The sequence below is a fragment of the Nanorana parkeri genome, unplaced genomic scaffold (genome assembly GCF_000935625.1).
Source record: "Nanorana parkeri isolate BGI_ZX_2015 unplaced genomic scaffold, ASM93562v1 scaffold791, whole genome shotgun sequence".
Classification (NCBI taxonomy): domain Eukaryota; kingdom Metazoa; phylum Chordata; class Amphibia; order Anura; family Dicroglossidae; genus Nanorana; species Nanorana parkeri.
The window spans coordinates 355,809-369,179 of NW_017307059.1; the positions used below are offsets into that span (position 1 = coordinate 355,809).

The window sequence follows — 13,371 nt, forward strand, 5'->3', positions numbered from 1 at the left end:
TGGACCTCATGCTGGATAACTAGGGGCAGACTAGAATGTCTTTTGACAAACACTCATGGGGAGTGTGTAAAGAACGACTAATAGAGTATTACAAACAGGCAGCACATGGGTTAAATGCTTATTTAAAGAACAACCCCAGTTTCTTTAAAAGAATGATCTTTTGATAGTTAAATACAACCATTATCAATTTAGCCGATTTTACCTGCAACAGGAGAGCGGAAATGTGCAGTCTTATCTGTCACTCCTGAAAAGAATGTATCTGGGATCACCCCCTCTGCTACATTATGTTCATGGAAAGAGCAGCTTACATATAGAAAAGCAATGAAAGGTGGCATTGCATCATGGGATCTGAGACTGTTTCATCTGATCAGCTGTGATATAGCCACAGTGTTTTCTGACAGTCAGAGGTACAGTATGAGGACACCATAAGAAGCAAATTTAATTGACAGAATAGGTTGCAGTTTTTCTGGCACTAAAATGTTTTATGTGAAGTGACCAGTATATCATTTATACTGGTCAGATACAGAATGCTTTTCAATGCTACACTACACTCAGGAGTTAAACCTTAAAAATTCATTCAAGTACCTTACCTATTAACAAAAATGTATCTATATCCTCAAATCATCTCTGAATTGGTGCTGACACTGTCCTTCCTGCTGGAGGTGGGCTACTTTTGTTCCCCATGTTCCTCGGGTGTGTTATAAAGTAGCCATCGCTCCAAACTCACTCCTGTGATGGACTACAATCTCAATACGAATTAGTAAACTAAACATGAGATTGTAGTCCATCACAGGAGTGACCTTGGAGTGGTGACTACTTTACAACACATACAGGGACCATGGGGAAGAAAAGTAGCCAACCTCCAGTGTCAGCACCAATTCAGAGATGATTTCAGGATCTACAGCTGAGTGATACACAAAAAAAATACAGTTTTGTTAATGGTTAGGGTACTTGAATGTATTTTTAAGATTTACCTACTGAGTATAGCGTTACTTTAAAGAGCCATAAAAGACACTGCAAGCAGCCCTCATGTGAATTGAAATACTGCATACCAAAGGTCAATGATAACATCTGGTAATGCTAGAATTCACAAGATAACTTTACTCTTCCTTACATTTGAAAGGAATCCATTATAACTTCTTCTACACTCCAATACACTTTTAGTTTACAAGCAGAGAGCAAGCCACTGATAAAAAATAACATTTACTATGAAATATAACAAACTTAAAAGTACATACTTTTAAAAGGCATTGCGTGGTTTAATATGGTTTACCTGCAGTGGAGGTAAAAATTATTTGCAGGATGTGGGTCATAGTGATAAGACGGAAGAGGTAGAGATGGTTGTATGCAGAGACCAGGGATGAAGGATGGAGAGTCACACCTTCTTCCCAGTATAAACATGGGAAGGCCAAAACTGACCCTACCTAGTTTAAAGAGAAAAGGAAAAAATTACACATCAAATTAGCAGTAGAACAAAATTCCATATACCACACACGATACAAGCCCTATGAAAATTATACCACACACGATACAAGCCCTATGAAAATTATCCAAAGATTTCCAATCTGTCCGACTGCTTGCTTTTCAATCTGACCTTAGGAAAATTGATGAAAAATGATTAAACTCTGCCTATATATGGTTGTTTCAGGGGGAAAGCAATATATTCCACCCAGAAAGAAATACCAGACACTGGCAAGTTGTTATCCACATATTTGTTACTACCTTTTCTTTTCTGCCTGATGCTCTTCTTTATGAGTAGCTGTATAGGGCAGAATATGCACATAGGTACTGTGAAGTAATGAAATAAAAGAGGCACTTACCAGAAGATGGAATGCATCCACAGACAGAAAGGATGGAGTTCCCTCAAGCTTTAAATTCGGCATAAACACTGTCAGTGAAGATTAAAAAAAGAAGTTAGGGTAAAGTGTTCTAAAACCTAAAATGAGAAATGTTTTTTAACATCTGTTATGAAACTACAAGTATGAATAGAATACATCTGCAAGACTTCTGGCTATACAACTCTAAAACTGGCTATACACTATACAATATTTGAAAACAATGCAAACAGTTAGCAACTTTTGCCTATGTAGCGGCTGCTCTGAAGAGAGACCAATCGCTTAAGTGTTGGAACTGCACGTTCAATATCAGACAAGGCCACCTTTCAATAGCACTGCCAAGTGAACATAATAAACATCTAGGCTGTTAGTGGTGGGTAGGCTGCCTTAATCTGTTCAATACTTTTTGCCATTGAAAGCTGGTTGAAAGTTCTAGAGAAATGCCCTGTATATGATCAGCTTTAGCATGAAAAGATTACATTGTGGAGTTCAAATTCTGATCAGACATTATGGAACTAATAACTAGACACAGTTTCATATTGAACCTTCTTTTCTCAAGCACTGTTTTCTATTAGACTCTTTATCTTCTTTACCCACAGTCTGTCTAATATTTGCTTATTTCATAAATTGGTATCTTAGACTATTCAAGCCTGAAAAGAACATGTTACAGAATGCTTTTGTTTATATACTGTTTCAATTTTTCATTAAGCGAAAAAAGAAGCATAAAACTGCACTTAAAACATACATATTACCTGCCAGTAACTGCACCAGATGGGTCTGTATTGTGGTCTGGTCACTTGTAACTCGTTGTGCCTCAGCAAACTTCACTAAGGCTTTGAGACCAGAGTGCTACAGAAAAGGACAGCCAGACAGTTACATAAGACTAAATCAGAAAATGAAATACCACTTTTATTTCCCAAAACAGAATATAAAATCAGGATAAAACCTATTAGTGTGTCTGATGTAAATATAGACCAGAGCTCCATCCCTTTACTCTGCTTCTAAGGTTCACCTTCTGGGCTGGGACTAAAATATTTCTCCAACCCCTTGTTCCTGTCATTATAATAGAAATGTCCAAAAGAAGTCACTCACACTCCAAGGTCCAATGTGTTGAACGCCTCTTTTATTCAGACATTATGGCACAGTGTAAAAGCAACGTTTTGGGACCGAACATGGTCCCTTCATCAGGCAAACACAGTGATGGTAACTGTGTTTATCTGAAGAGGCCACCTCCTGATCATCCTACTGGTCAATGAGAGCTCCTATCGCATTAAAGGACCAAAATACATTTTTGGAAGGCAAAAGTGAAGCCCATTAAAGGAGAACTATGAGGTGAGTACTTTTCACTCACCTCATAGTTCTAGCCGACCTGTGACAACGAGACTGTCACAGGTCGGCTCAGTAGATCGGGAGGTGAGCGAACACATATCGGGTTCGCTCACCTCTCGATCCTGTCACGGCTCTCTGCCGTGACAGGGAGAGGGGCTGGATTCCCCTCTCCTCACTTCGATCTGCCAGCGCTGACTGGCGGAAAGGACGGGGAAGGGGGCGGGTACAGCTGGCTCTGCCTCCAGATAGCCAGAGCCAGCTGTCACTCACGCAGCTGGGCGGATCCCGTCATCTAAGTCGGGATCCGCTCCGGCTGCGGCGTCTCAGTATACCGCGAGCTGTAGCTCGCGGTATACTGAGCTTAGGGTAACGGGAGGACGATAGTTTGTGTCCTCCCGTTACCCTAAGGAGAACTATGGGGAAAAACACTGACCCCATAGTTCTCCTTTAAACATTGTTGATAGTGCTGTGTAACACCATTGGTGGCCTTTAGCAAACCTGATACAGGGAGCAATTTGTTGAGATGACAGTGGATTTCTCATTTGTAACCTCTCATGAGCCCCACTCATGCTTAATATTTTTCTTTCAACAGACAACAATAGATCCTTTCCTGACACCCTAGAGGTCTGTAACAGTTTCTGGGCTGTATGTTATTCCCTTGCACTCATCTTTGTTGGACCCCAATCGGGAGAATTTTGCTAAATGTCCTCCATTTGTAACTACTATAACTAGGGAAAGCTGCAGGTCAAAGCCATTAGAAGTATATTGCAGCCTTCTGTCTAGTAAACTTCAGCAATACTTTTGGCCTCTTCTGAAATAATTTTGATTGGGGAATACTGCACATCCGCTTAATTCCATTGGGAAGAGTTGGGTTTTAAAACTGTTATTTTTTTTTTTATATGACAGGTCAGGTACAAGCCACACCCGAACTGACTGGAATAACTAAATCCGAAAACCCTCTTTGTAAGATGTATTAGTCCTATAGGTTCAGATGCCGTTTCTATCAGTGACCTTCATTTTTTAACTTCTTCAATAAAGATACACCAGTCTTACATATTGTGAATGTTTAATGATACTTCTTTAATTTATTAGACAAGAGATACAGATCAGATCAAAGTTTAGGAGCCATTCACATAAAAATAGGGAAAAATTCACAATCTTCTTCTAAAACTGTATATTGTGAACTAAGCTATACCAGGAGAACAGCATGGAACAGATCATCAATAGTGGAATCCATGGCATTAAGCCCATACCTGATGTAGAGGTTAGTAAAATCAGCATCAGCTCATCCACAGATTGTGGTTATTATTATTATTATAATACAGGATTTATATAGCGCCAACAGTTTGCACAGCGCTTTACAATAAAAGGAAAACATTACAATAACAATACAATTCAAGACAAGATGGTAAGGAGGGCCCTGCCCGTGAGGGCTGGTTAATACAGTACAGAGGCCATGATACAAGGAATCTAATGCACAGCTATCACCCGTGGCTCTAGTTATAAGAGGTAATAATATAAAGCAGCACAGTCTAAGCCAAGGTCGAGATAATGCTCTTAAGCGTCAGAAAGCATTGAGAACCTGCCGTCTAACATTTAATCACTTGACCCTGTCCTCTGACCTTCTTACCTGACGATTCTGCAAAGACCCAAACAAAGACTTGTCTTCATCTTGAAGTAAATTCTCTGAAACAAAACAAGGCTTGTTATAGACATGACTGATACTCTATGTGACTGTGCAAATTGTATGCATTTCTGTGAATGGATAACTGGAAATCAGCCTTACCAAGGCACTGAATTGTATATGCACACGTATTCCATGTCATCATAGGCAGACGTGGGTCAGTTTCATTTGGTGGAACATTCAGGCCTACTCGGTACACAGTGGTGGCAAAGTGGACCAGCATTTCTTTTGTGCTGGCAGAATAATTTGGCCTAGTTTATAAAGAATTACCGTTAGTTATGGTTTCCTTTGCCCATGAAAGGTAAAGTGCCTAGCACATTTTAAAAATAGCCACTACCACTACTCAGAAATACATATTCAAACATGTTTTTATTCATGTTGCAACACTAAGCCATTTTAGATAGATATCTATAACGTTTCTTCTGACAAGAAAAGCGAAACAGGAGAAGGCCTGAAAACATTTAGGGCTGATGCATGAAATGTAAACTATAAGTAAAATGTCTTCTCATCCATGCTTCCAATGGTATATCAGCGTTAACCTGTCATTTTTCTTGTCCAGTTTTTAAACCAAACAAAGTCCTTGGTTGTAACAAGAAGTTTTCCTAATGGCATACTATTCATATATTGGCCCCTGAAGTGATCTGCCTGCATTATTCTCTCTGGCTCCACACTTGTGGTTTGCAGTAACATGCAGTAAAACGCAAAATTAATGCAAATGACCAAAATGCACTGTACTTCCAACAAAGCCACACACACGTCTCACCATGTCCACTTTTTTAATTTCTTTATCATGCACACCAATGGACAAATGTTATCAAACCTGACCAATGTCAATATATACTGTACCAGGTCAGCTTTGACCACAGCTCATATATACAGTAAGAAACTGTATATATGAGCTGTGGCATAAGAATATTAGTGAGTGGGACTGACTGATCTTCACTGCTGAATAAATATAGTTTGAATTGCTAAGTAACACCTTAGTGTGTTAGTCATTTTTACGAGACAAATAATCTGAAATCACTACAGAACCATAAAACTAACAGCGTCTTTACCATTGGCCATTGGGGCTCAGCAACTACCTAGCAAACAAATGCCTCTGCTGGGTTATCTTGTTGAATACTCACGGAGCTTGTACCCCAAAGCTGAGAATGGAGCGAAACTCATGGCTTTGATTTTCTCCAGTGTTCAAGAATTCAGGTGATATGGATTTATCTCCTATCAGAAAGTAATGAATAGAAAGTCAGCAATTTGACTCCCGCCCCCATTGTACAAAAGCCTTCAACTACATGAGTGAAAAAGTTATTGGCTGCACTGCTTAACCATATATAGCCATAATATTTTTCAGAGTAAGAAGGGGTTGAAACCTGAATCTGTTATTTTTTTGCTGTCTGTGATACATTCAGGAGATTTCCTCTCTTTTCCTGCCCCAAACAAGCAACAAGAACTGTTGACAACTGAAATATTGAGAAATTCACATCACTTTCTTTCTATGTGACAGTGATCACAAGGACAAATATGGAGGCTGAAACTACCCTCAGGGAATCGATACAGCAAAAAAGAAAAAAAATTGACAAGGGTGCTAACCTTTCCACGCTTTATCCGAAACTGAAAACACAAACACTCTTGTCCTTGTATACTCCTTAAGGACCAGGGCAGTTTACATTTTAGCTATGGACCTAATGATCTGGCACAAACTTCTTTACTTATGAAACCAAAGTACTACATAGGACAAACAGCTTTCTTCCTTTTTATTGTCTTGTAAAAAGTATTTTATATTATATTTATCCTAATTCTAAAGATCTAAAGACAAAAAAATTTAGCAAAAAGGTAAATATATGTTTTTTTCATGTTTGACCAGTGTTTGTTTTAACTCTAGTAGTCTAGGTTTACATAACTAACTGCTTGCTGTGTAGAAGACATCCATTAAGAATGAGGAAGTCAATACTCAAAGACCAGCTGAGTAAAGAAAAGCTTCTGGACCACAAATGGTGCACGGTGATGGTTGTCTGACCAAATTACTGCAGGCATAGGCCAAACAGATCCCTGTCTCTTGTGTGCAGAGCTGTGAAGGTGTGTGGGGAGCTGCCCCTGAAGAGGTTACCACAGGTGAAAGCCGCGGGAAAAGCAAGGTGTTTGATTCACGCACGCTCATCCTAGCTCCACTGTCTATGCTAGCGAAAGAAGACGCTGGCAGGAAAATTAAATTGTAGTTTGGGCAGTTACAATACCTGGTCACCAGAACAAATGTAAATACAGTAATACCTTGGTTTACGAGCATAATTCGTTCCGGAAGCATGCTTGTAATCCAAAGCGCTTGTATATCAAAGCGAATTTCCCCATAGGAAATAATGGAAATTCAGATGATTCGTTCCACAACCCAAAAATATTCATATAAAAATGATTATAATACTGTACAAAATATAATACTGTACAAAATATAAAGAAAAATAAACCAAATACCGGTACCTTTGTGGCTGGTGTGAGGGGGACAAGAGAGAGGAGGATTATTGTGTAGGACGACTTTCACTATCACTAACGGAATCATTACTATCTCTTGACTCAATGGAATCTTTTTCATTTCGTGAAACCTTAACAAGGAATCTATCCAATGTGACATTGCGTTGTTGTTAAACAGACTCATTGCTCGCACTGCTACAGCCTTATTCGGGTGGTGCTTTTCTACAAAATTTTGCTCTTATTGCAAGACATTGCTTGTATATCAAGGCAACATTTTTCAGAAATGTTTGCTTGTCTTGCAAAACACTCTCAAACCAAGTTACTTGTAAACCAAGGTATTACTGTAACAGAACCATAAAACTAACAGCGTCTTTACCATTGGCCATTGGGGCTCAGCAACTACCTAGCAAACAAATGCCTCTGCTGGGTTATCTTGTTGAATACTCACGGAGCTTGTACCCCAAAGCTGAGAATGGAGCGAAACTCATGGCTTTGATTTTCTCCAGTGTTCAAGAATTCAGGTGATATGGATTTATCTCCTATCAGAAAGTAATGAATAGAAAGTCAGCAATTTGACTCCCGCCCCCATTGTACAAAAGCCTTCAACTACATGAGTGAAAAAGTTATTGGCTGCACTGCTTAACCATATATAGCCATAATATTTTTCAGAGTAAGAAGGGGTTGAAACCTGAATCTGTTATTTTTTTGCTGTCTGTGATACATTCAGGAGATTTCCTCTCTTTTCCTGCCCCAAACAAGCAACAAGAACTGTTGACAACTGAAATATTGAGAAATTCACATCACTTTCTTTCTATGTGACAGTGATCACAAGGACAAATATGGAGGCTGAAACTACCCTCAGGGAATCGATACAGCAAAAAAGAAAAAAAATTGACAAGGGTGCTAACCTTTCCACGCTTTATCCGAAACTGAAAACACAAACACTCTTGTCCTTGTATACTCCTTAAGGACCAGGGCAGTTTACATTTTAGCTATGGACCTAATGATCTGGCACAAACTTCTTTACTTATGAAACCAAAGTACTACATAGGACAAACAGCTTTCTTCCTTTTTATTGTCTTGTAAAAAGTATTTTATATTATATTTATCCTAATTCTAAAGATCTAAAGACAAAAAAATTTAGCAAAAAGGTAAATATATGTTTTTTTCATGTTTGACCAGTGTTTGTTTTAACTCTAGTAGTCTAGGTTTACATAACTAACTGCTTGCTGTGTAGAAGACATCCATTAAGAATGAGGAAGTCAATACTCAAAGACCAGCTGAGTAAAGAAAAGCTTCTGGACCACAAATGGTGCACGGTGATGGTTGTCTGACCAAATTACTGCAGGCATAGGCCAAACAGATCCCTGTCTCTTGTGTGCAGAGCTGTGAAGGTGTGTGGGGAGCTGCCCCTGAAGAGGTTACCACAGGTGAAAGCCGCGGGAAAAGCAAGGTGTTTGATTCACGCACGCTCATCCTAGCTCCACTGTCTATGCTAGCGAAAGAAGACGCTGGCAGGAAAATTAAATTGTAGTTTGGGCAGTTACAATACCTGGTCACCAGAACAAATGTAAATACAGTAATACCTTGGTTTACGAGCATAATTCGTTCCGGAAGCATGCTTGTAATCCAAAGCGCTTGTATATCAAAGCGAATTTCCCCATAGGAAATAATGGAAATTCAGATGATTCGTTCCACAACCCAAAAATATTCATATAAAAATGATTATAATACTGTACAAAATATAATACTGTACAAAATATAAAGAAAAATAAACCAAATACCGGTACCTTTGTGGCTGGTGTGAGGGGGACAAGAGAGAGGAGGATTATTGTGTAGGACGACTTTCACTATCACTAACGGAATCATTACTATCTCTTGACTCAATGGAATCTTTTTCATTTCGTGAAACCTTAACAAGGAATCTATCCAATGTGACATTGCGTTGTTGTTAAACAGACTCATTGCTCGCACTGCTACAGCCTTATTCGGGTGGTGCTTTTCTACAAAATTTTGCTCTTATTGCAAGACATTGCTTGTATATCAAGGCAACATTTTTCAGAAATGTTTGCTTGTCTTGCAAAACACTCTCAAACCAAGTTACTTGTAAACCAAGGTATTACTGTAATATGCTCTGCAAAAACAAAAAGGAGGGTTCACCCCATCTGCAAAATACTGCACCCTGCTGCAATGTCGATGAAAGCACAGGCTGAAAGTACACACGTGCCACCCCCAATACGGTGTCCAAGCAACTGCAGCCGCTCTTGTAACAAAACACACACAGCCTAGGAAAAACACAGCAGAAAGAATCCATGACACAATATAAAGCCTTCTTCAGCCACTTACAATTAGGCAAGCACTGCCACAGCTCTGGTCCCAATAACTCAAGAGGTACTGGCCTGACATTAAAGAGGAACTTTACCCAAATCTTTAAAATAACAAACAGAGCTTTAGAAATGTTTAGTAATGACAATCTACATACAGGTACTTCTAGATAATTGTAGGCTTTGTATTGTATGCATACCTTATTTCTTTGTTTCTTTCCCAGTCTCCTGACAGTGGCCATTTTAACTAAGGGCAGATTACTAGATCTCCCTTTATTTCTTGGAACTCTGACAATTGTGACTAGGACATGTGACCATGCACATCATCTCAGGTGAGGAAAATTCCTTTCCCTGAGATCTCATGACATTACAGATGAGATTTCCCAGCAATGCTATGCTGATGTAATCTTCCCAGGAAGCAACACTTGGGCACATTACATCATTTGTGCCAAAACTGGACCTGGAAATGGATAAACTATTTGTAAATAAATAAAAAATATGTTGTTTTTTTTACTAATGAATGTAATATAATTCTAAATCAGCATGCAGAGCTGCATGCTGATGTGATTTTTAGTGAAAGGGGGTAAAGGGTTGCTTTAACAGCGGAGTCTTGTGCTAGCTGGAACACAGATGGTGGTGTAACTGCCGAAAGCAGGACTATTACAGAGAGAGCTTCAGTACACATAATGACCTGGAAAAGGCTGCACTCATTGGCTTACTAGACAGACTTTCAGAATGTACAATATCCAGCCTAAATCTACCAGTAGCTGTTGACGGTACAAGAAAAATTTGATTTATGCAAATTAAAAAAAAAAAATAGCAGAAGGGAAGGAAACATCCATTCTCCTGGAGTATGCTAAAACTGGGCAAGATTAGTGTCGAAGGGTATAATCTTTAAGGGGCTGGCCTCCATTTTGTTATGTGCCTTGTGTCTATTTCTCCTGTGACCCTCAATGGACAATAGAGAAAATGGCACAGATCACCTGCGGAGCTGATCTGTGTCTCACTGTTTACATGTGTTTTTACCTTTTGCTGCTGTGGGTCTGCTGGCACCTGTGGTTCCACAAGCATGTGCTCTCCTCTTGCTGCACTGTGCTATCAGCTAGGGGTAATATACCTTCCTCCCTGCTACTTCCTGTCCTGCCTCCTAGCCCTTTTCTTATTTAAATCCTGTGCAGACTTGATTCTGGTTGCTTGAGCAACACTTGTTCCCGAGCTCCTTCTGTGCGTTTGTTCCTGACCCGGCTGCCTGTGGACTGATCTCTCGTGTACCGACTTGACCTAGTTCTCCTAATTACGTTTGTCTGCTGCCCGCACTGACCTTTGGCTTGTTATCCGGATCTCCTTTTGCTCCATCCATCCCTACCTGCACTCTGTCCTTTGTCTTCGTGTACTCTCCACATGAGCAGGGTGAACCCAGGGGTCGTGACCAGGGGTCAACAAACAGCTAAGTCCAAACTTCCGTGAGGGGATCCCCAGGCAGAACACCGGCTGGCCCTTAGATTCCACGCCCTGGGGGATCCCGTGTCACCTGCTCACCTGTGGGCACACATCCCTACTACCGTGAAAGAAAAATCATGTGCTATGTGAAAACGCACAATTTTTTTCCCTTTAAATAAAACCGTGTGTACTTGTAAAGAACAAACTGCCATTTCTTCCCTTCAAAAGAGGAAAAGGAAATGTTATATGAAGTCAATTAACTTAATATACATTGAAAGAATAGAAAAACCTTTAGGGAGTTTTAGATTGCATCCTGATATTCTGGTTGCCACAACGTCCAGCCAGCATGAAAGGGACAATACTTGTCTCAGGGCTTCAGCATCAGCACTGTAGAGAAGATTATAAATTGAATGTACATGCAAATGAAATGAGAATTTAGCATTACAAAATAATCTTTTTATAGATAAAATAGGCATGAATTAATTAATTATCCTTTAGGCTTTATTAAAATAGGAAATCAACAGCAGTAAAAACTGATCATGGGAATTTCTGAAATAAGGGGACTTTGCCTTGTGTTTGAGAACATTAAAGTGTATTTTAAGTGAAACCTTATCCTTGAGAACATAAGCTTGAATTATGGTCTTTATGAGCCACTTAGAGATAGTGGAACAATAAGCTGCAGCACCCATATGGGGTCCATCCGGGAAAGTAAAAAGAGATTGTGTTCCTGAAAGAAGCAGTGGCTAAGAGATAGACTCTCATAGTCTGCACCACATCTACCAATGGAAGGAAATTTGCTTTTGGTGAACTGAAGCAGGACAGGAGAACAATGTCTTTGCTAAAGTGAAAGGCAGAAACTACCTAAAGCTGGCCATACCCTAGAAGATTTCTCAATGAGCGTTTGTACGAAAGATCTTTCTTTACCACCCGATAATGCCATCAGACACTTGACGAATATCAAACGAAATGTTGTGCTTTTAATGTTGGATTTTTAAATGAATGGAGTTTCCCGAATTAAAACTACATTTGTCGGAAAAAAAATTCCACCCTGCTCCTTGGAATTTTTTTCATCACTATGGTCGAAATCGATTGTGAATTTGACCCCATCAACTAATAGAAAGCTGAACGAACGTTCTTTCGTATGAAAGTTCTTTTGAAAATCTAAGCAGTGTATGGCCAGCTTAAGGCAAAAACAAATCTTCAACACCACCTAGTCCCTATGCCAAACCAAAAATGGGTTTCCTAAAGGATAAAGACTCTGGTTCAGACACTTGCCACAAACAGGGAGAGAAGAAAAAAGAAAGTGTCTAATGGGTTCAAACTGCAGTTTCTGAAGCACAGAGAGTACTAAATTCGGACCCCATGGAGTCACAGGGGAAGGGACAAGTGAAGCTACATGGCAGACCCCGGTATAAAGATATTAATACATATAACAGATATTAACAGTGAACGGCCAACGGTCTCCAAAACAAAATTGGAGAGGCAGAAACCGGACTCTTGATAGTGCTGAGAGCCAGAAGCTGGTCCAGACCTAGCTGCAAGAAGTAGAGAATCCGTCCCACGCAGAAACTCTTGAGGTGGAAGCCTCAAGACTCACACCAAGTGGAGTATGACTTCCATGTTGGAGGACAGTATATACAAGAAGTGGATTTCCTAGCTTTTTAGAATCATAGGAATCAAAGACTCAGATAGCCCTGTCCCTCAAAACCTGGGCTTCCACAACCATCCCGTTAAAGTAACTGGCCGCAAAGCAGGATGGCAATTCAGACCCTAACAATACAGTACAGCCCACAGAAATTCTGCTGGGAGTCTTACCAGGTGGACATACCACATCCATCTGGGCCAGTCCAGAGCAATAAGGGTCACTAGAATGCCCACCAGCTCGATCCAGCAATGCAGGCCATAAAAAAAGTTTAAAAGGAAAGAAAGGCATAGATCAGGGTGTACTGATCCCAACTGAGAAACCAGAGCATCCACTGCTTTTTCGCTAGCGGATTCCTTTACCTGGAGACAAACATGTCCAATTTAGGATGAAGGGAAGGGCAAGCCCTCCAGCAAGTGCAAAGCTCTTGAAAATACTTCCAACAGCTTATTAGTTGGGTCCTTTAACCTCCCGGGCGGTATGACTATCTCAGTATTTTTTCTATTTTCTACTTTTGAATTTCTCGCCGGTTCTGCCCCCCCTGCAATGCCGGCGCTCGCTGGGAAGGAACCCGGAAGACGCCTGAGTGTGGCTCGGGGGGTTACCGCTTTTGGTACGGAAAATTTACCCCCGAGCCACACTCGGGATTACCGCCAG

At 40.2% G+C, this 13,371-nt stretch overlaps 1 protein-coding gene across 1 annotated transcript in view; it reads right to left on the reverse strand.

Annotated features, from left to right (window-relative positions):
- UBR1 (ubiquitin protein ligase E3 component n-recognin 1) overlaps positions 1 to 13,371 on the reverse strand; it is a 100,919-nt gene that overhangs the window by 18,488 nt on the left and 69,060 nt on the right. The window contains 8 exon segments of the mRNA XM_018564891.1: positions 646 to 656; positions 1,255 to 1,424; positions 1,821 to 1,888; positions 2,588 to 2,684; positions 4,795 to 4,850; positions 4,951 to 5,099; positions 7,757 to 7,847; positions 11,362 to 11,459. Of these exon segments, the coding sequence (XP_018420393.1) occupies positions 646 to 656; positions 1,255 to 1,424; positions 1,821 to 1,888; positions 2,588 to 2,684; positions 4,795 to 4,850; positions 4,951 to 5,099; positions 7,757 to 7,847; positions 11,362 to 11,459 (740 nt within the window).